Source organism: Acipenser ruthenus, chromosome 32 (genome assembly GCF_902713425.1).
Source record: "Acipenser ruthenus chromosome 32, fAciRut3.2 maternal haplotype, whole genome shotgun sequence".
Classification (NCBI taxonomy): Eukaryota; Metazoa; Chordata; class Actinopteri; order Acipenseriformes; family Acipenseridae; genus Acipenser; species Acipenser ruthenus.
This window is the reverse complement of record NC_081220.1, coordinates 9451382-9477633: the sequence shown is the minus strand read 5'-3', so window position 1 is coordinate 9477633 and position 26252 is coordinate 9451382. Positions and strand designations below refer to the sequence as shown.

Genomic DNA, 26252 nt, shown 5'->3' with positions numbered 1-26252 from the left:
GAAGATTGTATTTTTTTTATTTAAACCTCATTACTTTTTTGTACTGGAAAAAAAGGTAAGTACATGAATAGTACCGCTATTTATGTTTATTTATGATTTATGACAGAAAAAATAATCGTGTAGTAAGTACAGTATAACTTAGACGCGTGGGGATGTGCTTATGTGTAAGGTACAAAAACGTTCAACGAGATAAATGATTTTAGAACAAAGAATTAGTTAAGGTTTTTGTGTAAAAGAAAAAGAAAAAAAAGCCTAATGAAAATGTAACGTGAGACCATCTGTATACTTGATTAGAAGTTAAGCGTGCAAACTTCATACAAAACAGGTACAATTTATCGTTGGGTTCAATATATTATTATGTGTGTACGTTGTGGCAGCTTGACATTGAGTCGCTATTTATGTGACTGCGAGCTAATGGAGAATATTAGAACATAATTGCGTTGCAGATATGACATGTTAATTCAGACTGGTCGCGCACCACTTGCAATATGTTCTTCGTTGCGATCTGGAAGCTTTTCCGACTGTTGTTGGGGGTGAGGGGTCATTAACAACATATAGGACAACATATAGGTTTCACATTTACACAATGCATAGTAATTATGCGACCTTTATGTAAATTGCACTCGTGTCCAGCTGTCGGAAAGCATCAAAAAAGTTTTTGATTTTCTTATGGAAACAAAAACAGGTTAAAACAGGTAGCGAGTTTCGCACAGTGGGAAGACGCTTTTGATATTCGGGCAACAGGTCATGCGCAACGCCGCAAGACATATTTTCTTTTCATGTCCCTCCCCGGCTCCGTGCTTCTTTTCCGATACTGTGACTGTTTTCAATCTATCAGCATTTCACTTATAGGCTACTAATCATTAACAGATATATAATTAAAATATATGTACTGTGAATGATACAGTAATGTGTGTGGTTATTCAGAGCACTACGTTCTTTTGTGGGTGTTTATTATGTAACGTTATATAACCCTTTGTAAATATTCACAGCATTATTTGATTACAGAGGTCTGCCTCATGACAGGTGAAAGAGAGCAGGTACACAGGGTTTTAACCCGCGCCCTGTCATCAGTTCGCCAAGCGGAATCTGAATTGAGGTCTCATACAACTGACGATATAGATGATTTTGATGCAGCCTCTTTTGTCAGTGAAACAAGGGCCTTGTTTAGAAGTAGATCTGTGGACTCATCACAAAGGACAGGTAACATAAAACATAAAGAAAATATGTTATATTACCAACCTGCTTTACGCCAGCCAGTTATTTTTCTAAATGTAGGCCATAATAGCCTTTTTTATTATTAATCTTAATGTTAATGATCATTTAAGTACGTTTTCATTTTCTTTTTTACAGTGTCATACATCATTTAATATTTGACAGAAAAAAGGGATAGAATATCTAAAGACACTGCTTTTATTCCTTTTCTGCTGCTACCTTGTTACTATAAAGCAACACAGATGTCCTCATATTTAGAATGGTGCTAAGTAATTTATGTTAGTTATTTAAAAGTATTTTTAATGTTAATAAGGTAATTTTCTTTTATTTCGTATCAACTTTGATTTTGTGTGAACCTTTTTTCTGCTCTCCATTACTTCTAGAATAATATTCAATGTTGACTATCTGAAGTTAGAATTCTTATCCCTGATTTTTATGCCTTCTGTACTTTTAGCTGTTTCTTTCATTCTTTCTTTCTTTCTTTCTTTCTTTCTTTCTTTCTTGGAAATTGGAAACTAATGTAGGAAAGACAGGCAGAAAAAAAGGACGGCAAAGGGGACATTTATGGAAGACTCATTTTTTCTTACTGCAAAAGAACAATGAAGAATTTGTACCACCACCGTCTGAACTATCAAGACTGACAAGAAATGGATTAGGTAGGTTACGTATTCTCCTAATGATAACCCTTCCAGTGTTTAATGTGCATTTTATTTTTTACTATTTAAAAAAAAAAAAAAAGAAAAAGCGTAAAGATTAAAACCATGCATTTTATTTGCAAATGTTATGTTACACAATAAAATTTATATATTTTAATCAAACCACTGATTGTTTCTCCATTGTTTATGTTGCTGTAGGAGTTCCTAAATGTGAACAACCTGCTACCAATGAAAGATATGGTTCAAAATCTACTGTTCAGCGAAGCTGGAGTTTAAGACAGTTAGAGAATTTTGTGCAAGATAGTTTTCCTGACGTTCCTTTGCATCTAACTGGCTTTACCTTTGCAAAGGCAGAGAAGGGTCGGCGTCTTAGTAAGCTAAACATAACGTCTGCAGCTGACCTACAAACCAAGATAGGAAAAGGAAAGATTTTTATAGTTCCTAATCGTGATATACCATTGCCAATTGAGGTAGGTCAGTTTATTCTTTATGACAGATGGATCTTTACTACAGATGGATCGAGTTTTTTTTTAGATTAAATCAAAATACAATAATAGAAGCTTAAATAGTGTGCATATATATATAGACAAAGAGACAGACATACATATGCCTACATACATACATATCCGAAATCTCTGCTTAATTTAAATGTACAGCTATAGCCAAAAGTTTCTGCATCACCTAGAATTTCAGGATTGATTGAGATTATATTTATCAATTTAACTACTTTACAAAAACTGAGGATGTTTTCTTAAGAAGCTATAAAGATTTATACTGCAGTGCAATTCATCATACAGAGATTCGCCTAGTTTAAATTCACTACATATGTGATTCCTACCAATTTTGCAAATGTAAATAAAACTAAATGCCAGTGTATTTGATCAGTCTATTACAGTGGTCTGTTAGTAAATAGTTATACTTTGATAGAACTAGTTTTAATTGCAATATATTTTCTTAATTCTAATATATGTCACTTCTCGGCTGGTTGCCATAAACACAAAGTTTAAATCAGGGCATTAAAACACATGCTTTTTAAAATAATGTATTATTGCATTATTTAAGAAACACACTTGCAAATTGTATTTAACTTTGTTCTTTATCTCATGATGTGTGTTCAGTTATGTGTTTGTTTTATGTCTCAATAAATGTGAATTGTAACCTGCTGTAAATCCCCATCAAACCTCTCAAGTAAGAGTTCTTATTGCTCACTGTAGCAGGATAGCATCAATAAGGAGACTCGGAGCCCAGGAAGCTGCAGTTTAAAGCACCGGTGCACACATTTATTAACACAAAGAAGTGTCAGTAAGAAAATAAACAAGCACAAGTGCCAAAATAAAAGGTTAAACAAAGCTATTCTGAAGTCAGACGGCATTCCCATCCCTGACCAAGTGCCACACAATACCACCTCAAACACACCTAAACACCTTTCCCCAAACAAAGGATCTCACTTCCTTATATAACATGTGGCTGGAGCCTAATTAACCATTAATCATTCAATTAAGGCTCCAGCCACATTCTCACATGTATTATGGATTTTAACCCCTTCCCTGCCAACCCTATATTTGCACCACAGACACACACAACATTTATCCTAAGGTTTAAAACAAATCTATGTCAATCAATACAAACATACAAGAGTACAAATAGGAAATTGCATGAGTTTTCCTCATTAGCTATGGATTTTTGTTTGTATTATTCAGAGAACAGAAGGAAGGATGTTAAATGAAAGCCGTCAAGTAACAGCAGGAAGCAATGCATCAGTGACCCAATTGCAAGTTCAGGAGCAGGTAGATATGACCTCTACAGAAGAACAAATGACTGGATAGCTTCATAAATAATTATCTTATTTATATTTTTTACTATGAAACCACAGGCCATTGTATCATACAACTGCTCAATAAAGAATGTGCTACTATTGTATGCCCAATGCTAAGGTGTAGGAACCAGTTCATCTTGTGGGTGCAGTATGACATTAATGATCAGTACAGTCTTATGTTAACTTTACATTCATTGAGCAGAATTGGCTTTTAGCTCTGCCAAAAGGTTGTCATGTACTTAAATTGGTGAATATTTAGTAGTGTTCATTGCTATTTTTTCCAGGTGCATATACAAGAATTGTCAAATGGAAATATTGGTACAAGGACTTCAGAAAATCCCATTGTAGAAGACTACCACCAAAGAGAAAATGAGGTACAGTCATAGTTTTTGTTCCTTCACTTAGGAGTCCATACACATTAAAGGAGTCTTGTTACACAATGTGTTTCTAATTTGTGTTCATTTACTGGAAAAAGTAATGATTCCGTTTTTTAGGTTATGCAACAACATGCTACCAATGCAATGGCTGATCTTCTAGAAAATGAAACATCAGAAAACATCCCACAAAGGGCAGCTGAAGTAGGATAACTATATTGCTTATATTGCTTAATTGGTCTATTGTGCTTATTTATGTAATATATTAGTGTTTGTAAAGCCCTTGTCTGGTCAGTTTGGTGGGCTTTAAATGCAGTTATTGTTTTAAACCAGATCAGCAGTGATGTATTGCCCCAAAACATGATCTGATTTTTATATGTTCACCAGGTCTTTGCAAAACCAGTTACTTTGGTGCTGGATGTTCCATCTGAAATGAGCTGCCAAAAAACATTTCTCTTAGGGGCAAACAGATACCTGTAGACATTTTCATTTTAAGGAGAGGTAGTTCAAATACTATTTTTACACAAAGAATGCATTTCTGTTTATATAGACTGAGATTCTGGACATTGAGCAACTATTTCAGGCTGATAGCTTCGAAAATGAACTGATTGCAGCTGGCCAATCACAGGTATCAGGTTATTCACTTACTATTGATGAATAGATTCACTATGCGATGACTATGGAACCAGTGCAAACAATAAAGTGAAGTCATTTTTAATAACACCTTAGAACTTCTTGGAATGAACATTGTACTCTGCAGTCATCATGATGTCATCCTCCAGAATTCTTAGAAAATTGCAATACTGTAGACAAGCTGTTTTTTATGTAGCTGCAAAATCCTGTAATTGATTATATATATATATATATATATATATATATATATATATATATATATAATTTGGCATACTTCAAGCACTCAGTCTTTTATTCTAATTATACTCTTTTATATATATTTTTATAACTAGTTTCAATTATCAGAATGGACTACTCATCCATCAACGCCTCCACCACTACCTTTCTCATATGTAAATGCTGACACACCAACAGTAAGTGTACTGCTGGAACAAAGATACAAAGACCCTTTCCTGGCTGGACTCCTCCCTGGGAGAACAGGAAGAAGCACTCCAATGACTTGTAACCTGACCTCTGATTGATCAACCTAAGTTGAAACTACAGATACAAGAGAGCTGCTGTGGATGTACTGTTTTTTAGGTAAGGAAAATAATTGCTATCATACGCTTCATTCAGTATTTTACTAAAATATTCTTTTCCAAGCATGAAAATCTTTAAAGACTGAAAAGCATATATCTTTTTTTTATTAAGCCTCTTTTTAAAAAAAATTGCAGACAGCTAATGTGTTGTAGCTAGATGTGGTGGTCTTTGTTTAACAGGAATCATTTTATCTACATTTTGGAATGCTTAATGCAATATTATTATTATTATTATTATTATTATTATTATTATTATTATTATTATTATTATTATTATTATTACAGTAGTAGTATTTTTACTTGAAGTTCAAAGGATGTATTCTTAGAACTACACATCTAACTACATTAGTTTGTCTGCAATTTCAAAAAGAAAGCTTAATAAAAAATGCATTTCAAAGTCTTTCAAGATTATTCTGTTTGGAAAATAATATTTCAGTAAAATACTGAATGAAGAGTGTGATAGCAATAATTTTACTTACCTAAAAACAGATCCACAACAACTCTCTTGCATCTGTAGTTTGAAAATGGAGGACAGACTAATAGCACATTAACAGCAACTCCTCTGCATCTGTAGTTTCAGCAGAGCAATAGGACTTCAACCTAAGGTGGCCAATCACAGGTCATGTTACCAATGTCATTGGAGAGCATCTTCCTGTCCTGCCAGTAAAGGTTTGTGGTGCCAACATGTTTTTAATTAGAAAGTGCTGTTTTAATGTTTTGAAAATCTACAGAAAAGTTACAAACCTTTCTGCTATTGCTTGGAAGGCAAGAAACAAAATGTTTGTTACGGCCTGAGTGTTTTTAGTTTTTGAAAAATGTATTTTATAATTCGGTGTTCATAAGTTATTGATTAATGTTTTCATGCAAAATATTATATTTAGCTTAGTCTTTGTTTAAACTATGTAATAATTTTCAGCGCACTCATAAGATAATTCATTTTGAAATAGCTTTGCTCAAGTATATTACATTTGAAGTTTTTTATGTTGTTACTGTTATGGTATAAGCTTTTGTTGTTTCCCAGGTTAATAATTGTGTTGCCAGAACTTTAAACCTCTCCATTATTGCTGGATTGTCTTCCATGCTAATACATACAGTATATTGAATTCAAAGAAATTGATTGGATGAAAAGAATGGTTAAGGTATTTTAATGAGAGGTTTTAATTTCAGTATTTTCTGCAATGTTACATATTAGATATTTTCTCTAATATTTCTCTCCCATAAGGTTCAGCTCCACCAGTCTCTTTTGGGAGAAAAGGAGCAGGAGCTTGAAAGAGGTATGTATTTATTTTATTTTTTTTAACTCAGTTAGAACTCATTATTCGGCAACTCTAAAATTGCAGTTTAGGAACACTGCCAAACTGACCTTTTTTGACTAAAAATTATGTTATATTACCGTATTAAACTTTAGTTTATGAAACTGCACGTAATTAAAAAAAAAAAGAAAGAACAAAACCCTCGGTGAGGTAGAGACTGCACTGGGTGATAATCCATACATCGTAAGAGGCTCTTGGGTGTGTATTTCATGTTCACTATAGTGATCTCTTCAAGAAACACGGTGTCTCTCACAATTGAGATGCCATGATAGTGGATATTTTAATAACATTCAGCATATTTCTGCAAAATATGAAAGTTGAGGAATGAAAGGTACAACTTACTGTAATGTAACATTTGTGTTTCTACCTTACACAGCTTTCTCTGATCTAGATGTGTTATTGGAAGAAGAAGTTACAGTTGAAGTTAAAAGACACACTGTTCTAGAAGATGTACAAAGAATTTACAGTAATCAAAGTATCATCAATAAACGTTTACATGTTAACTTTATTGGGGAAGAGGGAGATGACTTTGGTGGGTTAACAAAAGATCTTTTTTCTTCTTTTTGGAACAGTGCTTTCATTCAGTGGTTTAAAGGTGAGGATGCTCTTGTCCCATGTATACCAGTAAATCAATATGCCAAAGCGCAGGACATTTTTTCTGTTGTTGGTAACGTTTTGTCACATATGTGTCAGCTTAATCATTGCGTGCCACCCAGATTTTGTAGATCAACACTGCTATCTGTTGTGTTTAATACCTCTATGATTGATAGTAGAACACTGTTGGATGACTTTATGCTCCATGTAACAGTACCTGAACGAACCTTGCTGCAAAAGGCTTTGAATAGTTTTGAAAAACTAAGCATTTCTGAAAAATCTGACTTGCTGACCTTTTATTCTGTGAATGGCATGCACACAGTTCCTTCAGCTAAAGATTTTAGAGAGCAACTGGTTCTTGTAGCACAAAATGAACTGGTAATAAAACCAATGTTCTTGAATTGCTTTATAAGGCAGGCTATTCCAGAGTCTCATATGAGAGCATTTTGGTCACAGTTAGATACAGACTTAATTTCGTACCTGTACTGGCAGGAGATGCCTACTGCAGACCGTGTGTTGCAGTGTATAACAACTTCTGAAAAAGACCTGAAACCTGAAGAAGAAGTTGCTTATTACTATTTACGTGACTTCATCAAGTCAGTGGATCAGGATGAAATGTCCAAATTTCTGCATTTTGTTACAGGATCCCCATTACTGCCAAATGATGGCATTACAATAGTATTTAATAGACTTTGTGGTAGCCTGAGGAGACCTATTGCACACACTTGTAGCAATACACTAGAAATACCAGTAAGCTATGCTTCAGTACAGGACTTCAAACGAGAAATGAAATCCATTCTAAATTCAGAGAATGCATTTATAATGACAATGCTTTAAGGTAGTGGTTAGAATCACAGCAGCTATATCTGAAGTCAAGTGATGTGAAGAATCATTTGACAAGGGATTTTTTTATATATAAAAAAATATATATTTTACTTGTAAATGCCCAACTACTTAAGCCTGCTTCTTTCATAATGATTTGTAAAGCCTTGATAGCATGACTTCCCAGGAACACCACAGCGTAAAGCCTGTAAAAAATGGAGGGTCAGCAATCAGTTGAGATAAAATTTATAGTTTTCTGTTCCAATTCCCTTTTAATCCATTCCAATTACTTTTATGACATAGGCTTTTTATTGAGCATATATATATATATATATATATATATATATATATATATATATATATATATATATATATATATATTTATATATATATATATATAGACACACACACACACACACAGTAATCTGTCGTTTATCCGCTATGATCAAGCTCTTCAGTAACTTTAGTTTGTTATTGAACAGAGAGGATTAGTTCAGAGATTGTAGATCCTACCAAAGTTTTTCTACACTTTCGTGGTATGTGCTCCGTGCGCTACCATTGCTGGTAGTGTCACGTGAGCTGTTCAGTGTGTTGATGTGCAAATAAAACCTGTTCGCCTGCGGGGCATATCAACTCCGTCTCGATCTCCTGCCTGTCACTCAGCAGCAGATGCACGCATCCACATGACAGACGTCTACCCTGTCACAAGCATTAATACCCTGTATCTATCTTCTCAAGTGATTTAGGGGAGCTCCCTAATAAAAGCCCAATCTCAAAACAATAATTATGTGAATATAGTAATTGTTACAACTGTGTATAATGATATTTAAAACAGGATTCATTTAACCGACTTTTTACATAACCACCCTTACTCTGGTTTCACCGCAGTCGTGTGTGTGTGTGTGTATATATATGTATGTATGTATGTATATATATGTGTGTATGTATGTATGTGTATATATATATAATGTATGTATGTGTGTATCTGGCAGCTGGCTCTTTGAGCTAATATATATATATATATATATATATATATATATATATATATATATATATATACACACAAAACAGTTGTCAAACACGTGTAACTTGTCATGCGATTACACAATTACAATACACAATGTTCAATAAAGAAAAAATCTACTACTAAACGGGACTTGTGATGTTCCTCTCATCTGAGTCTAAGAAATAATCACGTTAAGTTTAAGGTGTAAAACTTAACTCACCAAGTCCTGTGATGGTGGAAAATATGATAAATCTGCCTTCCAAATGTTTGATTGCATTGTCTTATCACCTACTTTAAAGTTACAGGGCTGTTCAGCCATTTCATTGAAATAACACTGTTTTTATTCTGTTGCATTTTACTGTCTGAGCTTACGATGTGCCAATTAAAACCATACATTTTCAATGGAATGGAACCTTGCCGCTCATGGTTTATCATACTGATGGTGTCAAGTTGTTTGAGCAAATGCCCTTTGTTGTGTAAGGCATTTTCTTTCTACATCTCAAGTGTGTTTTCTTACAAAAAAGTTTATTTTGAAAATATGACGTCAAATTGTTTGTATAAAATGACCTCTTTGGGGATTAAACATTGTATGTAACCTTTATTTCCTCAAGTGAAGAAAGAAAATGTGTGAGTTTTATTTTTTTCCTGACTGGATAAGAAGTTAATTGCCAAATTCACATACTTGCTGTTTAACTTTTGTACCAAAATGATGTTGTAAACATTTCATATTTATGAAAATAATGCTGTCTTAACTTTCAAACAGACATTAAGGGTGTTCATGTTAAAAAAGACACACAAATAAATAAACATGTTTTTGAATGATAACATTGTTATAGTCTTCAGTCATATCTTTAATGGTAAAATATTACAATCAGAACAGAAGCATTTAAATACAGTTTGATGTTATAAATACAATGTGTCCTGCTTTCATATTGGACTGGACAAATTATATGAAAGTTTTTACCACAGGTAACTATGACCACCAATCATCTCTTTGTGTACAATAAATAAATAAATGCAGGATCAGTTCCTCAAAAGTATTACTTTTTTTTCTAGAACAATAGTGATTAAGTGGAATTAAGATATGTAGGTAAAAGTAGAATGTTGCTTGGTAGTTATAAAGACTTTAAGCCGTAATTTCCCACAGCTAGTGTACCCTCCAGCTTACAAAACCACACAGGTCTATGTCCACTTGCAGTTTCTAGACACCCTTATGCTAGGTGTAATTCATGACCAAATCATAAAACAACTTCATTTGCTCCGACCGCACCTAGACAATCATGGAAAACAAGCTTCCTGAATTGGTTAAAAAGTACAACATTTTGCTGTGCTGTGTCTTGAAAACTTAAGTTCCAGAATGATCATATTAAAACAAATAGGATGGTTTTATTATTTGTTTCAATTAATAATTTAATTTAATAATTTGGAGATGCATTGGAGGTATCGTTAGAAAACATAAACTCTAGTGTTTTGTGAATGCAACGTGCATATTTATCTCTAAAGTCTCCTTCAAGTTGGATTTCCTCTTTAAGGGTATTAAGCTGCTGAGTAGTTAAATTAAGTGGATTGGAATGCTCTTCAGTTTCTGTCATACTAAAAATATCTGTTGTTTGGACTCCAGCTCTTTGTAAATGTAATATTAAATGTTCTTCAAATTGTTTACCATCCAAAATGTTTGCCCCTGATTCAGCAGAGCTTGCAAGTGTTGCAGCCAATCCATCTGACCAAATTTGTTCAGGTGTTCTGTTCCTTTCTGTTCGGATTTTATGTTTATTCCATCCTTGTCTGAATAATTGTAATCTTTTATTAATTTCTGGAAGGTACACCAACTGCAAGCATGCTTTGTGAACATCATTATCTGCCTCTAATATACTAAGATCTTCTAAATCATAGAATTCCTTGTACAAGGGCTCTACAACTTGTAGGAACACATCTTTCCAAAGTCTTTCTATTCTCTGGTTATGAACAGATACTCCAGTTATGTGGCTGCCACGCTGGAGCCCTCTCAAGATGTTCATAAGCAAGGCTACCTGTATGTTTTCTCCACCATGGTCTGACCTCATGCGAGACGGTAACCCATATTCTGCCACTGCTTTGGAGAAAGCCTGTAGAACTGTGCTTGAGCTATTGTCTGTGGCACAATGCAAATATGGAACAAGGCGAGAAAAACCATCTATGGCACCATGGATAACAAATCCCCACCTACAATCAAAAGTAAACATTTTAAAAAAGTTATTTTTACAGTAATGAGATATGCGTATTGTGAACAATACATATTTTTTTCACCAATAGCAGTCAGAGCATTTTAACACCAATAAAGGTTAAATATTCAGATTATATTGTGCCTCTATATGGGGTGAAATGCAGAGTTCTCAAGTTTATTTTAATTAGGCAGTATTCACCTATCTACCAGGACTGGCACATATAGGTTCTGTTTCATTTTCAAGAATATCCAGGAAAATGGATATCTGGCACCTACTACAATGCTGACAGAACAACAATATCGTTTGTGTTAATTTTTAAAGGGTTATAACTAAAAATAGTCACATTGTTTACATATAAAAACTGTGCAGTAGCCACATTTTGTTACACCTGATTTCAGTTACTTATTTGCCCTTTGGAATGACAATCTATGGATTTCATGAAGGATTTCATGAAGAATCTGCCCTCCAGTTGGTACAAGTGAAAATTACGATCCTCACTTTGTCACAATTTAATTATATGACCTCTTCTCAAAACAATGACCCAGTTAATTATGAAGATTCTGACCTTTCAGTACGATCACCTGAAGAATGAGGGTAAGATTCATCATGAGAGCCTAATCTATTACAAACAAATACAAATCTATTACTTTCCTTCCAGGAACAAATATGGCAGTTTAATTTGAGAAAATTGGATAGTTTTGCTTCAGACTAAATGCATACAAGCCATTGTGCCAAATTGGGACAAACATGTACTCAAAATGAATGCATGTATATTAAATACATAAAGAATAAAATGTAATAAAGTGATATAATTTTTTTTTCGTGGTCAATAGACATGAGCAGCCAAACAAATATCTTTAACATATGTGATTTCAGATCAGATAATTGGGTAAAATAAAATATTAACCTCGTTACCATGGACAGACAACTCGAGTATACTGATTTCTCCCAGAACTCGAGTTGATGTCAAGTTGATATCGGGCTTATGTCTTTGATTGCGTCACCTACGAACCCTGACCCCTACCCCTGTGCACGCTAATTATATATTTAACACACACACAAAGTAGACTCACCTTATCAGCTTCATATGACCGTCCATATGCCACATGCTGTTTGGTGATGGGACGTGGTAAGATCTTCTGTTAATGACTTGGGCCCTTCGTCCAGCACTGCTTACTGGATCGATGCTGTTTAGAGACTTGCGTATTCTCTGTCGCTGAACAAATATCCCCTTAGCTCTAAGATATCCATTCATCATCTATAGAGGAAAGCAAACATCAATTTGTTTTATTATGCTTACTTTTATGACACAGTTGTTATGACTCAAAAATGTTACTATTATATTATTGGAATAAACTGCTGTAATACATCCAGGACATTATAATATTAGCATTGTTTGTATGCGCAGGTATCCATAAACAGGTATCCGTTCCAAATTATAATTATATTTTGAACAAATCAGATACAAACCCACATTTTCAAATCTTTTTTTTTTTTTTTAACGTAAACGTTCGTAGTGAAAGCGGGCACAGACCCTCAACCATTAAAGAATAAACACCAATTTCAAAGCTGTAAATACAATAACTAACCTCGGCCCCTGCATTTGGATACTGGGAATGAAGTGACTTTACTTCAGTATCGAGTTCGCTGTCTGTGATGTTGCTGTATTTGTCTCTTGGTGACAGACCCTCCGCTTAAGCGCTTATAAATGTATGACACCGAGCATCCTAAATGTTCAGCAATCCTCTTTCCTGTGTATCCTCGAGAAACGAAAATCTGGAGCTGGTGTCTCGAAACAGAAATCCTTGGCAAACCAAACTGACCTGTATTAAAAATAAATAAATAAATAAAAAATTAAATGCGACAATAACCAATCCACGTGTGTATTAAAATGACTGTAGTTCCCAAAGAGAATAGAGACATTAACTTACCTTCTCTCCTCCGCTGAACCACGAAATCACCACCGGTATTTATGCTTGACTGGGTGTCAGAAATTCCTTCGTTTTCGAACACCGGCATTAATTCATGAAAACAGTTTGATATTTCCACTCTAACGTTTTCTGGAATTTCCATACTGATTCTATCAAAGTTTGTTTTTGCATTTTGAAACAGTCTATAACTGTTATCAATTTCAATAGAACCGTCTTGAAAATGTCTTTCAAGTGTGCTGAGTGTATTTTTAATTGCTCCAAGAGTTGTTAGTACAGCTTCAGGATGAGCCATAGAGCCTTTGCCCCCACTGTACTCCTTAACTGAGTGAATAAAATATTTCTCCTGGTTTACTTTTAAACAGGAAGTTATTTCGAGATATCTTGAAATGGTTTAGAGATATCTCTAAATGACAGTTTGGCGCACCATGCTAGCCAAATCCACATATTATTTAAAGATATCTTCAAATAACGTCCTGTTCATTTAAAGATATCTCTAAATCATTTGAAGATATCTTTAAATAACGTCCTGTTCATTTAAAGATATCTGCAAATCATTTGAAGATATCTTCAAATAGCTTCCTGTTCATTTCGAGATATCTCTAAATCATTTTGAGATATCTCTAAATAACTTCCTGTTCATTTGAAGATATCTTTAAATGGACAGGAAGTCCATTGAAAACATACAGCATTTTCACAGGAAGTCATTTTGAGATATCTTGAAATAGCTTCCTGTTCATTTGAAGATATCTTCAAATGATTTAGAGATATCTCTAAATGAACAGGAAGTTATTTCGAGATATCTCTAAATGATTTAGAGATATCTCTAAATGAACAGGAAGTTATTTATAGATATCTCGAAATGATTTAGAGATATCTCGAAATGAACAGGAAGCTATTTGAAGATATCTTCAAATGATTTGCAGATATCTTTAAATGAACAGGAAGTTATTTGAAGATATCTTTAAATGATTTAGAGATATCTTTAAAACCCTCATTTTAAGATATCTCTAAATGACAGTTTGGCGCACCATGCTAGCCAAATCCACATATTATTTAAAGATATCTGTAAATCATTTGAAGATATCTTCAAATAACTTCCTGTTCATTTAAAGATATCTCTAAATCATTTGAAGATATCTTCAAATAACATCCTGTTCATTTAGAGATATCTCTAAAACATTTAGAGATATCTCTAAATAACTTCCTGTTCATTTGAAGATATCTTTAAATGGACAGGAAGTCCATTGAAAACATAGAGCATTTTCACAGGAAGTCATTTTGAGATATCTTGAAATGGCTTCCTGTTCATTTGAAGATATCTTCAAATGATTTAGAGATATCTCTAAACGAACAGGAAGTTATTTAAAGATATCTCTAAATGATTTAGAGATATCTCGAAATGAACAGGAAGCTATTTGAAGATATCTTCAAATGATTTGCAGATATCTTTAAATGAATAGGACGTTATTTAGAGATATCTCTAAATGATTTAAAGATATCTGAAAAGTATTTAAAGATATCTCAAAAACATTTAGAGATATCTTAAAATGATTTAAAGATATCTAAAAATGCATTTTAGATATCTCATTTAAAGCTCCATTTAAAGATATCTTCAAATGATTTAAAGATATCTAAAAATGCATTTTAGATATCTTAAAATGATTTAGAGATATCTCTAAATATTTGAAGATATCTTCAAATATTTAGAGATATCTGGAAATGATTTAGAGATATCTTCAAATATTTAGAGATATCTATAAATGAATTAGAGATATCTCTAAATGATAATTTGGCTTGCCATACAGCCCGGCTAGCTCAGTCGGTAGAGCATGAGACTCTTAATCTCAGGGTCGTGGGTTCGAGCCCCATGTTGGGCGTCCTTATTAAATACAAATTGTAGATGTTTCTTCGAGGCAACGGAGCAATGTCTGATTCTGTTCACATTGTATAAAGTATTGCAACACAATTACTTATTGGTCATTGTCATATAGCAATTGCTATTGTAAAATGCGTGCATCCTTTAAAGCTATACCGATATTGAAATAAAGAATCTTACTTTCGTGGGTTGGCTTCAATCTGATTCTTTTTTTACACTTGTCATTACATCATTCATGGAGCAAGTTAGTATGTGCGTAATAAACCCAATCGGGCCTTGATACAATAGACAACCCTAGTCTGTGCTGAAATGAAATAATGCGGTTTTCTACTAAAGCAAACGCAGCTTGTCAGAATGGCCGAGTGGTCTAAGGCGCCAGACTCAAGGACGCTGTCTTTCCAAAGAATTGTGTGTTCTGGTCTCCGAATGGAGGCGTGGGTTCAAATCCCACTTCTGACAGTTCACTTTTACTTATTTTTTAAATGAATCAATTTGTTCATTTTACTATAAAAGATTGTTTCAAGGAAATCAACAGCTGATACCAAACTCTTGTCAGCACTCAATACCATTTTAATTTCCATTTTAAATCGGACTAAAATAGCGTTCCTAACACAGATTGCATTTTTGTTGTAAACGATCTATTAGTGGAAGTAGCTTACATGAGAAATGCCCTCGTTTAACATGCTAGGATGATCGACCTCGGTATTCTCCAACTGCTGTTTACATTTTCTAACACGTTATGAGGACGAATACAAAGGTTGACAGCTTCCTTGTAAGTGGGGGTAAGCACAAGTTATTTTCAGATGTAATGTCTATTTTAAACTCAATATAGTCCTGCGTAGTGCAAAAGACATTGCTATATTTTTATATTAGTCAAGCCCTATTTAAAGTGTTCTTAAATTGTTTTGACATTAGCAATGATCAATTTAAATGTGGTTATTGATTTAAACAACTGAACAATTGTGGGCTTGATGGTTTCTTTTTTCTACGTTTCTACCGGAATGAGATACACACTCAAAATGTGTCCCCTTCCTTCAGCAACCCCCGACTGAAGATTGAAGTGGTCATTCCTTGCAGCGAGTAGGTTCCCGATAACAACACTCATTGTCAGCTCGGTGCTCAGAAGAAAACACTGCCACTCATCCTGGTGGATACCGAGACCAATCCCTTCAAAACGTGTTTCATTCTAGAAATGATCCTTGCAAATATAGTCTTAACTTTTATTAACAGACCGTCGCCCCCAACTGGCAAGCTCTACTTCATATGAAACAATGACTGGGCAACAACGAGGTGTTACATTAACAATACAAACTAACTCGAGACAGCCAAGCCGTTAAAGCATACCTTAAGTTTGTCGTGTGATACAAAAGCAAGTATTGGCATTTTTGCATCGTCTGCCTCGTCAAACAAGCTCGAGCCACAGCACACAGTGCTGCTGCATCGGGACACAGATTGTGGATTTCTAAGCGACTGAATAAACGAGCTGAGACTACTTTTTAAAGAAATTGAAAACATACCTCTAGTCGAAATACTTGCTATTTAGTTAATTAAATTATTTTTTTTTAAATTTGCAATCACAGACTACATTGCCAAAATAAAAATAAAAAACAACTGACAATCTGATTTGCTCGTATCAAGCTGCGATGAAGCCTATGAGAATCCCTGGCATCATTAAAGGGGAATTAGCTCAAATGGTAGAGTGCTCGCTTAGCATGCGAGAAGTAGCGGGATCGATGCCCGCATTCTCCAAATAATTTTAAAGTATCTGCGTATTTTGTCCAGGCACATTATGGAGATAAATACAAAGTGTGACAATTCTTTGTAACAGAGACGCCCACCATGCATGTGTATTTTAATGCACAGTCTGCTAATTTGTAATAATCCCCGGACTGAAAAACTGCAGCGCGTGATATTTTGTAGGTCTTCTTATCTCCTATGTCCGCTAACGCTAGGCACAACGTGCCCGAGTGCTGTAGCAGCAGCCATGAAGCAAGTTAGTTTTTCAGTAGAAATAAGGCTTTTGTGTATGGGTGTTTTGAAAAGATCAGTTAAATAGCTACGTATTTTGAAATAAGGATGTATTCATTATTATGAACGTTGGCAGAAAGGATATGGTATTATTATTTCCCACGTGTGCTTGACTTGTACAAATCTGATAGAGTTTCAACAAAGGCATTTGACTTGGGTTCATTATTTAGCCTATACTGCCATCTGCAGCATTACTGCGGGTGTCGTTTGCTTCTTTTGACAATAATACGGCTGTTTTCACGGAAAACCGTGAGAGCATGTAGCCGTGGCTGAGTGGTTAATGAACAAACAGAGCTGTCAGAAATGGAATTCGAACCCACGCTTCCAGGGTAACTGTGATCTGAACGCAGCGCCATTGCTCACTCAACCATCCTGAATTAGACACGTCTTTTCACAACATTGCAGTACACTGCTGAACCTCCGATGTCTGACGCTGCAGTAAATCAACTCGTGTGTGTGTGTGTACTTATTCTTTTTCTGTTTATATGAAGGAGGGCGACCTGTTTTGTCGCATTCTATATGGGATTGTAGCAGTCACACCCAGTGACACCCAGTGAGAGTCCTAATACCGACACTACTAAAAATTAATTAAAAGGTTTGGAATAGGAATGACAACAGAATGACAAAGGCAGAATAACAATTCACAAAGCTTTATTACAATGATCCATGAGTCACATAAATCAGTTCAAATAACTAACAATAAAATGCATTAAAGTTGTACTAAAAACAAGGAGGGGAAATTGAATAAAGCCAGCCAATAGCCACATTTTAAAAGCATGGGGTATTAGACCAACATATAGCAGCGATTACACTTCTCTTTAAGAGTGCTAGGTTATTGGAAACAGCTCTTCGCAGCAAGGGTACAACAACAAAAGCCAGATTGTTAATACACACAAGTTTTAACAGTATTAGGGAACGTTAGCTGCAACATTACAGGTTTAACTATATTAGAGCAATTCAACAACAATACAAGTTTAGTTAAGATAATTAGCAGCAACGTTCAGGTTTAGCAGCGGTGTAGCATAAGTAAACAGAACCAAAAGGTGTGGGGACATTTACCTGCTGCTGGAACACTTTTAATCTAACAAAACAAAATTGATGAGACCGGGATTTAACCACACGTCTCAGAGCTTTATTCAACAGACTAGCTCTCGAATTATCCAACACTTTACTTTTGGAATATACTCACACGGCTGTAACACCGCAGACACAGACACAGCGCGTCTCCAGAACACTCATCTACAGCAGCAGCACACCGAATCTCAGGTCCCACGCACCTGTCGGTACTTCCTCTCTCACCCCGCCTCAAAGAAAGAAACTTTCTCCCGACAGCCCGGCTAGCTCAGTCGGTAGAGCATGAGACTCTTAATCTCAGGGTCGTGGGTTCGAGCCCCACGGTGGGTGTCCTTTTTAAATACAAATTGTAGATGTTTCTTCGAGGCAACGGAGCAATGTCTGATTCTGTTCACATTGTATAAAGTATTGCAACACAATTACTTATTGGTCATTGTCATATAGCAATTGCTATTGTAAAATGCGTGCATCCTTTAAAGCTATACCGATATTGAAATAAAGAATCTTACTTTCGTGGGTTGGCTTCAATCTGTTTCTTTTTTTACACTTGTCATTACATCATTCATGGAGCAAGTTAGTATGTGCGTAATAAACCCAATCGGGCCTTGATACAATAGACAACCCTAGTCTGTGCTGAAATGAAATAATGCGGTTTTCTACTAAAGCAAACACAGCTTGTCAGAATGGCCGAGTGGTCTAAGGCGCCAGACTCAAGGACGCTGTCTTTCCAAAGAATTGTGTGTTCCGGTCTCCGAATGGAGGCGTGGGTTCAAATCCCACTTCTGACAGTTCACTTTTACTTATTTTTTAAATGAATCAATTTGTTCATTTTACTATAAAAGATTGTTTCAAGGAAATCAACAGCTGATACCAAACTCTTGTCAGCACTCAATACCATTTTCATTTCCATTTTAAATCGGACTAAAATAGCGTTCCTAACACAGATTGCATTTTTGTTGTAAACTGGCTTCTTGTCGAAGTCACTGAAAAATATTTTGTGTAGAAACATGTGTTATTTAACTAAAGATTGTTTTAATATTTCAAATAACATATTACTTTGAAAAACATCTCCGACTGCCACTGGATCGTGGTCTCAGGCTGGGATGCGGACCATTGAGAACAGTATAAACGATCTATTAGTGGAAGTAGCTTACATGAGAAATGCCCTCGTTTAACATGCTAGGATGATCGACTTCGGTATTCTCCAACTGCTGTTTACATTTTCTAACACGTTATGAGGACGAATACAAAGGTTGACAGCTTCCTTGTAAGTGGGGGTAAGCACAAGTTATTTTCAGATGTAATGTCTATTTTAAACTCAATCTAGTCCTGCGTAGTGCAAAAGACATTGCTATATTTTTATATTAGTCAAGCCCTATTTAAAGTGTTCTTAAATTGTTTTGACATTAGCAATGATCAATTTAAATGTGGTTATTGATTTAATCAACTGAACAATTGTGGGCTTGATGGTTTCTTTTTTCTACGTTTCTACCGGAATGAGATACACACTCAAAATGTGTCCCCTTCCTTCAGCAACCCCCGACTGAAGATTGAAGTGGTCATTCCTTGCAGCGAGTAGGTTCCCGATAACAACACTCATTGTCAGCTCGGTGCTCAGAAGAAAACACTGCCACTCCTCCTGGTGGATACCGAGACCAATCCCTTCAAAACGTGTTTCATTCTAGAAATGATCCTTGCAAATATAGTCTTAACTTTTATTAGCAGACCGTCGCCCCCAACTGGCAAGCTCTACTTCATATGAAACAATGACTGGGCAACAACGAGGTGTTACATTAACAATACAAACTAACCCGAGACAGCCAAGCCGTTAAAGCATACCTTAAGTTTGTCGCGTGATACAAAAGCAAGTATTGGCATTTTTGCATTATCTGCCTCGTCAAACAAGCTCGAGCCACAGCACACAGCGCTGCTGCATCGGGACACAGATTGTGGATTTCTAAGCGACTGAATAAACGAGCTGAGACTACTTTTTAAAGAAATTGAAAACATACCTCTAGTCGAAATACTTGCTATTTAGTTAATTAAATTATTTTTTTAAATTTGCAATCACAGACTACATTGCCAAAATAAAAATAAAAAACAACTGACAATCTGATTTGCTCGTATCAAGCTGCGATGAAGCCTATGAGAATCCCTGGCACCATTAAAGGGGAATTAGCTCAAATGGTAGAGCGCTCGCTTAGCATGCGAGAAGTAGCGGGATCGATGCCCGCATTCTCCAAATAATTTTAAAGTATCTGCGTATTTTGTCCCGGCGCATTATGGAGATAAATACAAAGTGTACACAATTCTTTGTAACAGAGACGCCCACCATGCATGTGTATTTTAATGCACAGTCTGCTAATTTGTAATAATCCCCGGACTGAAAAACTGCAGCGCGTGATATTTTGTAGGTCTTCTTATCTCCTATGTCCGCTAACGCTAGGCACAACGTGCCCGAGTGCTGTAGCAGCAGCCATGAAGCAAGTTAGTTTTTTAGTAGAAATAAGGCTTTTGTGTATGGGTGTTTTGAAAAGATCAGTTAAATAGCTACGTATTTTGAAATAAGGATGTATTCATTATTATGAACGTTGGCAGAAAGAATATGGTATTATTATTTCCCACGTGTGCTTGACTTGTACAAATTTGATATAGTTTCAACAAAGGCATTTGACTTGGGTTCATTATTTAGCCTATACTGCCATCTGCAGCATTACTGCGGGTGTCGTTTGCTTCTTTTGACAATAATACGGCTGTCTTCACGGAAAACCGTGAGAGCATGTAGCCGTGGCTGAGTGGTTAATGAACAAACAGAGCTGTCAGAAATGGAATTCGAAGCCACGCTTCCAGGGTAACTGTGATCTGAACGCAGCGCCATAGCTCGCTCAACCATCCTGAATTAGACACGTCTTTTCACAACATTGCAGTACACTGCTGAACCTCCGATGTCTGACGCTGCAGTAAATCAACTCGTGTGTGTGTGTACTTATTCTTTTTCTGTTTATATGAAGGAGGGCAACCTATTTTGTCGCATTCTATATGGGTTTGTAGCAGCCACACCCAGTGACACCCAGTGAGAGTCCTAATACCGACACTACTAAAAATTAATTAAAAGGTTTGGAATAGGAATGACAACAGAATGACAAAGGCAGAATAACAATTCACAAAGCTTTATTACAATGATCCATGAGTCACATAAATCAGTTCAAATAACTAACAATACAATGTATTAAAGTTGTACTAAAAACAAGGAGGGGAAAATGAATAAAGCCAGCCAATAGCCACATTTTAAAAGCATGGGGTATTAGACCAACATATAGCAGCGATTACACTTCTCTTTAAGAGTGCTAGGTGATTGGAAACAGCTCTTAGCAGCAAGGGTACAACAACAAAAGCCAGATTGTTAATACACACAAGTTTTAACAGTATTAGGGAACGTTAGCTGCAACATTACAGGTTTAACTATATTAGAGCAATTCAACAACAATACAAGTTTAGTTAAGATAATTAGCAGCAACGTTCAGGTTTAGCAGCGGTGTAGCAAAAGTAAACAGAACCAAAAGGTGTGGGGACATTTACCTGCTGCTGGAACACTTTTAATCTAACAAAACAAAATTGATGAGACCGGGATTTAACCACACGTCTCAGAGCTTTATTCAACAGACTAGCTCTCGAATTATCCAACACTTTACTTTTGGAATATACTCACACGGCTGTAACACCGCAGACACAGACACAGCGCGTCTCCAGAACACTCATCTACAGCAGCAGCACACCGAATCTCAGGTCCCACGCACCTGTCGGTACTTCCTCTCTCACCCCGCCTCAAAGAAAGAAACTTTCTCCCGACAGCCCGGCTAGCTCAGTCGGTAGAGCATGAGACTCTTAATCTCAGGGTCGTGGGTTCGAGCCCCAGGTCGGGCGTCCTTTTTAAATACAAATTGTAGATGTTTCTTCGAGGCAACGGAGCAATGTCTGATTCTGTTCACATTGTATAAAGTATTGCAACACAATTACTTATTGGTCATTGTCATATAGCAATTGCTATTGTAAAATGCGTGCATCCTTTAAAGCTATACCGATATTGAAATAAAGAATCTTACTTTCGTGGGTTGGCTTCAATCTGTTTCTTTTTTTACACTTGTCATTACATCATTCATGGAGCAAGTTAGTATGTGCGTAATAAACCCAATCGGGCCTTGATACAATAGACAACCCTAGTCTGTGCTGAAATGAAATAATGCGGTTTTCTACTACAGCATACGCAGCTTGTCAGAATGGCCGAGTGGTCTAAGGCGCCAGACTCAAGGACGCTGTCTTTCCAAAGAATTGTGTGTTCTGGTCTCCGAATGGAGGCGTGGGTTCAAATCCCACTTCTGACAGTTCTCTTTTACTTATTTTTTAAATGAATCAATTTGTTCATTTTACTAAAAAAGATTGTTTCAAGGAAATCAACAGCTGATACCAAACTCTTGTCAGCACTCAATACCATTTTCATTTCCATTTTAAATCGGACTAAAATAGCGTTCCTAACACAGATTGCATTTTTGTTGTAAACTGGCTACTTGTCGAAGTCACTGAAAAATATTTTGTGTAGAAACATGTGTTATTTAACTAAAGATTGTTTTAATATTTCAAATAACATATTACTTTGAAAAACATCTCTGACTGCCACTGGATCGTGGTCTCAGGCTGGGATGTGGACCATTGAGAACAGTATAAACGATCTATTAGTGGAAGTAGCTTACATGAGAAATGCCCTCGTTTAACATGCTAGGATGATCGACTTCGGTATTCTCCAACTGCTGTTTACATTTTCTAACACGTTATGAGGACGAATACAAAGGTTGACAGCTTCCTTGTAAGTGGGGGTAAGCACAAGTTATTTTCAGATGTAATGTCTATTTTAAACTCAATCTAGTCCTGCGTAGTGCAAAAGACATTGCTATATTTTTATATTAGTCAAGCCCTATTTAAAGTGTTCTTAAATTGTTTTGACATTAGCAATGATCAATTTAAATGTGGTTATTGATTTAAACAACTGAACAATTGTGGGCTTGGTGGTTTCTTTTTTTCTACGTTTCTACCGGAATGAGATACACACTCAAAATGTGTCCCCTTCCTTCAGCAACCCCCGACTGAAGATTGAAGTGGTCATTCCTTGCAGCGAGTAGGTTCCCGATAACAACACTCATTGTCAGCTCGGTGCTCAGAAGAAAACACTGCCACTCCTCCTGCTGGATACCGAGACCAATCCCTTCAAAACGTGTTTCATTCTAGAAATGATCCTTGCAAATATAGTCTTAACTTTTATTAGCAGACCGTCGCCCCCAACTGGCAAGCTCTACTTCATATGAAACAATGACTGGGCAACAACGAGGTGTTACATTAACAATACAAACTAACCCGAGACAGCCAGGCCGTTAAAGCATACCTTAAGTTTGTCGTGTGATACAAAAGCAAGTATTGGCATTTTTGCATCGTCTGCCTCGTCAAACAAGCTCGAGCCACAGCACACAGCGCTGCTGCATCGGGACACAGATTGTGGATTTCTAAGCGACTGAATAAACGAGCTGAGACTACTTTTTAAAGAAATTGAAAACATACCTCTAGTCGAAATACTTGCTATTTAGTTAATTAAATTATTTTTTTAAATTTGCAATCACAGACTACATTGCCAAAATAAAAATAAAAAACAACTGACAATCTGATTTGCTCGTATCAAGCTGCGATGAAGCCTATGAGAATCCCTGGCACCATTAAAGGGGAATTAGCTCAAATGGTAGAGCGCTCGCTTAGCATGCGAGAAGTAGCGGGATCGATGCCCGCATTCTCCAAATAATTTTAAAGTATCTGCGTATTTTGTCCCGGCGCATTATGGAGTTAAATACAAAGTGTGACAATTCTTTGTAACAGAGACGCCCACCATGCATGTGTATTTTAATGCACAGTCTGCTAATTTGTAATAATCTCCGGACTGAAAAACTGCAGCGCGTTATATTTTGTAGGTCTTCTTATCTCCTATGTCCGCTAACGCTAGGCACAACGTGCCCGAGTGCTGTAGCAGCAGCCATGAAGCAAGTTAGTTTTTCAGTAGAAATAAGGCTTTTGTGTATGGGTGTTTGAAAAGATCAGTTAAATAGCTACGTATTTTGAAATAAGGATGTATTCATTATTATGAACGTTGGCAGAAAGGATATGGTATTATTATTTCCCACGTGTGCTTGACTTGTACAAATCTGATAGAGTTTCAACAAAGGCATTTGACTTGGGTTCATTATTTAGCCTATACTGCCATCTGCAGCATTACTGCGGGTGTCGTTTGCTTCTTTTGACAATAATATGGCTGTTTTCACGGAAAACCGTGAGAGCATGTAGCCGTGGCTGAGTGGTTAATGAACAAACAGAGCTGTCAGAAATGGAATTCGAAGCCACGCTTCCAGGGTAACTGTGATCTGAACGCTGCGCCATAGCTCGCTCAACCATCCTGAATTAGACACGTCTTTTTACAACATTGCAGTACACTGCTGAACCTCCGATGTCTGACGCTGCAGTAAATCAACTCGTGTGTGTGTGTACTTATTCTTTTTCTGTTTATATGAAGGAGGGCGACCTGTTTTGTCGCATTCTATATGGGATTGTAGCAGCCACACCCAGTGACACCCAGTGAGAGTCCTAATACCGACACTACTAAAAATTAATTAAAAGGTTTGGAATAGGAATGACAACAGAATGACAAAGGCAGAATAACAATTCACAAAGCTTTATTACAATGATCCATGAGTCACATAAATCAGTTCAAATAACTAACAATACAATGTATTAAAGTTGTACTAAAAACAAGGAGGGGAAATTGAATAAAGCCAGCCAATAGCCACATTTTAAAAGCATGGGGTATTAGACCAACATATAGCAGCGATTACACTTCTTTTTAAGAGTGCTAAGTGATTGGAAACAGCTCTTCGCAGCAAGGGTACAACAACAAAAGCCAGATTGTTAATACACACAAGTTTTAACATTATTAGGGAACGTTAGCTGCAACATTACAGGTTTAACTATATTAGACCAATTCAACAACAATACAAGTTTAGTTAAGATAATTAGCAGCAACGTTCAGGTTTAGCAGCGGTGTAGCATAAGTAAACAGAACCAAAAGGTGTGGGGACATTTACCTGCTGCTGGAACACTTTTAATCTAACAAAACAAAATTGATGAGACCGGGATTTAACCACACGTCTCAGAGCTTTATTCAACAGACTAGCTCTCGAATTATCCAACACTTTACTTTTGGAATATACTCACACGGCTGTAACACCGCAGACACAGACACAGCGCGTCTCCAGAACACTCATCTACAGCAGCAGCACACCGAATCTCAGGTCCCACGCACCTGTCGGTACTTCCTCTCTCACCCCGCCTCAAAGAAAGAAACTTTCTCCAGACAGCCCGACTAGCTCAGTCGGTAGAGCATGAGACTCTTAATCTCAGGGTCGTGGGTTCGAGCCCCACGTTGGGCGTCCTTTTTAAATACAAATTGTAGATGTTTCTTCGAGGCAACGGAGCAATGTCTGATTCTGTTCACATTGTATAAAGTATTGCAACACAATTACTTATTGGTCATTGTCATATAGCAATTGCTATTGTAAAATGCGTGCATCCTTTAAAGCTATACCGATATTGAAATAAAGAATCTTACTTTCGTGGGTTGGCTTCAATCTGATTCTTTTTTTACACTTGTCATTACATCATTCATGGAGCAAGTTAGTATGTGCGTAATAAACCCAATCGGGCCTTGATACAATAGACAACCCTAGTCTGTGCTGAAATGAAATAATGCGGTTTTCTACTAAAGCAAACGCAGCTTGTCAGAATGGCCGAGTGGTCTAAGGCGCCAGACTCAAGGACGCTGTCTTTCCAAAGAATTGTGTGTTCTGGTCTCCGAATGGAGGCGTGGGTTCAAATCCCACTTCTGACAGTTCACTTTTACTTATTTTTTAAATGAATCAATTTGTTCATTTTACTATAAAAGATTGTTTCAAGGAAATCAACAGCTGATACCAAACTCTTGTCAGCACTCAATACCATTTTAATTTCCATTTTAAATCGGACTAAAATAGCGTTCCTAACACAGA

General features: G+C 36.2%; 2 protein-coding genes and 11 non-coding genes across 14 annotated transcripts; 9 read left to right on the top strand and 4 right to left on the bottom strand.

Annotated features, from left to right (window-relative positions):
- The first annotated feature begins 163 nt into the window (after positions 1-163).
- Positions 164-8033, top strand: LOC131702957 (uncharacterized). Of its 2 annotated transcripts, XM_059005761.1 has the most exons (9): positions 164-1203; positions 1740-1871; positions 3572-3658; positions 3972-4061; positions 4182-4265; positions 4612-4689; positions 5027-5107; positions 6495-6546; positions 6962-8033. In XM_059005761.1, exons 3-9 carry the CDS (start codon positions 3587-3589, stop codon positions 8014-8016), a joined length of 1512 nt encoding a protein of 503 aa, XP_058861744.1. In that variant the 5' UTR covers positions 164-1203; positions 1740-1871; positions 3572-3586; the 3' UTR covers positions 8017-8033. The 2 variants fall into 2 exon arrangements, with proteins under 2 accessions (XP_058861744.1, XP_058861745.1); XM_059005762.1 differs by lacking the exons at positions 5027-5107; positions 6495-6546; positions 6962-8033 and adding an exon at positions 2070-2341 and having other exon boundaries at positions 4612-4885.
- Positions 8034-9850: 1817 nt separating this feature from the next.
- On the bottom strand, positions 9851-13424 carry LOC131702975 (uncharacterized). The gene is made up of 3 exons (XM_059005842.1): positions 12801-13424; positions 12285-12469; positions 9851-11209 (listed from the first exon to the last, which is right to left on the bottom strand). Exons 2-3 carry the CDS (start codon positions 12467-12469, stop codon positions 10423-10425), a joined length of 972 nt encoding a protein of 323 aa, XP_058861825.1. The 5' UTR covers positions 12801-13424; the 3' UTR covers positions 9851-10422.
- A 1522-nt stretch (positions 13425-14946) lies between these two features.
- On the top strand, positions 14947-15019 carry trnak-cuu (transfer RNA lysine (anticodon CUU)). Its single transcript has one exon. It is a non-coding gene; the product is annotated as a tRNA-Lys (tRNA).
- A 347-nt stretch (positions 15020-15366) lies between these two features.
- trnal-caa (transfer RNA leucine (anticodon CAA)) lies at positions 15367-15477 on the top strand. Its single transcript has 2 exons — positions 15367-15404; positions 15432-15477. It is a non-coding gene; the product is annotated as a tRNA-Leu (tRNA).
- Positions 15478-16027: 550 nt separating this feature from the next.
- On the bottom strand, positions 16028-16233 carry LOC131703525 (small nucleolar RNA U3). The gene has a single exon (XR_009309967.1). It is a non-coding gene; the product is annotated as a small nucleolar RNA U3 (small nucleolar RNA).
- A 2144-nt stretch (positions 16234-18377) lies between these two features.
- Positions 18378-18450, top strand: trnak-cuu (transfer RNA lysine (anticodon CUU)). The gene has a single exon. It is a non-coding gene; the product is annotated as a tRNA-Lys (tRNA).
- Positions 18451-18797: 347 nt separating this feature from the next.
- Positions 18798-18908, top strand: trnal-caa (transfer RNA leucine (anticodon CAA)). Its single transcript has 2 exons — positions 18798-18835; positions 18863-18908. It is a non-coding gene; the product is annotated as a tRNA-Leu (tRNA).
- A 716-nt stretch (positions 18909-19624) lies between these two features.
- On the bottom strand, positions 19625-19830 carry LOC131703550 (small nucleolar RNA U3). The gene has a single exon (XR_009309991.1). It is a non-coding gene; the product is annotated as a small nucleolar RNA U3 (small nucleolar RNA).
- Positions 19831-21971: 2141 nt separating this feature from the next.
- Positions 21972-22044, top strand: trnak-cuu (transfer RNA lysine (anticodon CUU)). Its single transcript has one exon. It is a non-coding gene; the product is annotated as a tRNA-Lys (tRNA).
- A 347-nt stretch (positions 22045-22391) lies between these two features.
- On the top strand, positions 22392-22502 carry trnal-caa (transfer RNA leucine (anticodon CAA)). Its single transcript has 2 exons — positions 22392-22429; positions 22457-22502. It is a non-coding gene; the product is annotated as a tRNA-Leu (tRNA).
- A 717-nt stretch (positions 22503-23219) lies between these two features.
- LOC117395754 (small nucleolar RNA U3) lies at positions 23220-23425 on the bottom strand. Its single transcript, XR_004543675.3, has one exon. It is a non-coding gene; the product is annotated as a small nucleolar RNA U3 (small nucleolar RNA).
- A 2139-nt stretch (positions 23426-25564) lies between these two features.
- Positions 25565-25637, top strand: trnak-cuu (transfer RNA lysine (anticodon CUU)). Its single transcript has one exon. It is a non-coding gene; the product is annotated as a tRNA-Lys (tRNA).
- A 347-nt stretch (positions 25638-25984) lies between these two features.
- trnal-caa (transfer RNA leucine (anticodon CAA)) lies at positions 25985-26095 on the top strand. Its single transcript has 2 exons — positions 25985-26022; positions 26050-26095. It is a non-coding gene; the product is annotated as a tRNA-Leu (tRNA).
- The last annotated feature ends 157 nt before the right edge of the window (positions 26096-26252 follow it).

Coding starts and splice junctions, on each gene's coding strand:
- LOC131702957 (XM_059005761.1), top strand. CDS start 3,587: ATGTTAAATGAAAGCCGTCAAGTAACAGCAGGAAGCAATGCATCAGTG. Junction 4,690..5,026: donor TTGCAGCTGGCCAATCACAG/GTATCAGGTTAT, acceptor TTTTATAACTAG/TTTCAATTATCAGAATGGAC. Junction 5,108..6,494: donor TAAATGCTGACACACCAACA/GTAAGTGTACTG, acceptor CTCTCCCATAAG/GTTCAGCTCCACCAGTCTCT.
- LOC131702975 (XM_059005842.1), bottom strand. CDS start 12,469: ATGATGAATGGATATCTTAGAGCTAAGGGGATATTTGTTCAGCGACAG. Junction 11,210..12,284: donor GGTCATATGAAGCTGATAAG/GTGAGTCTACTT, acceptor TTTTGATTGTAG/GTGGGGATTTGTTATCCATG.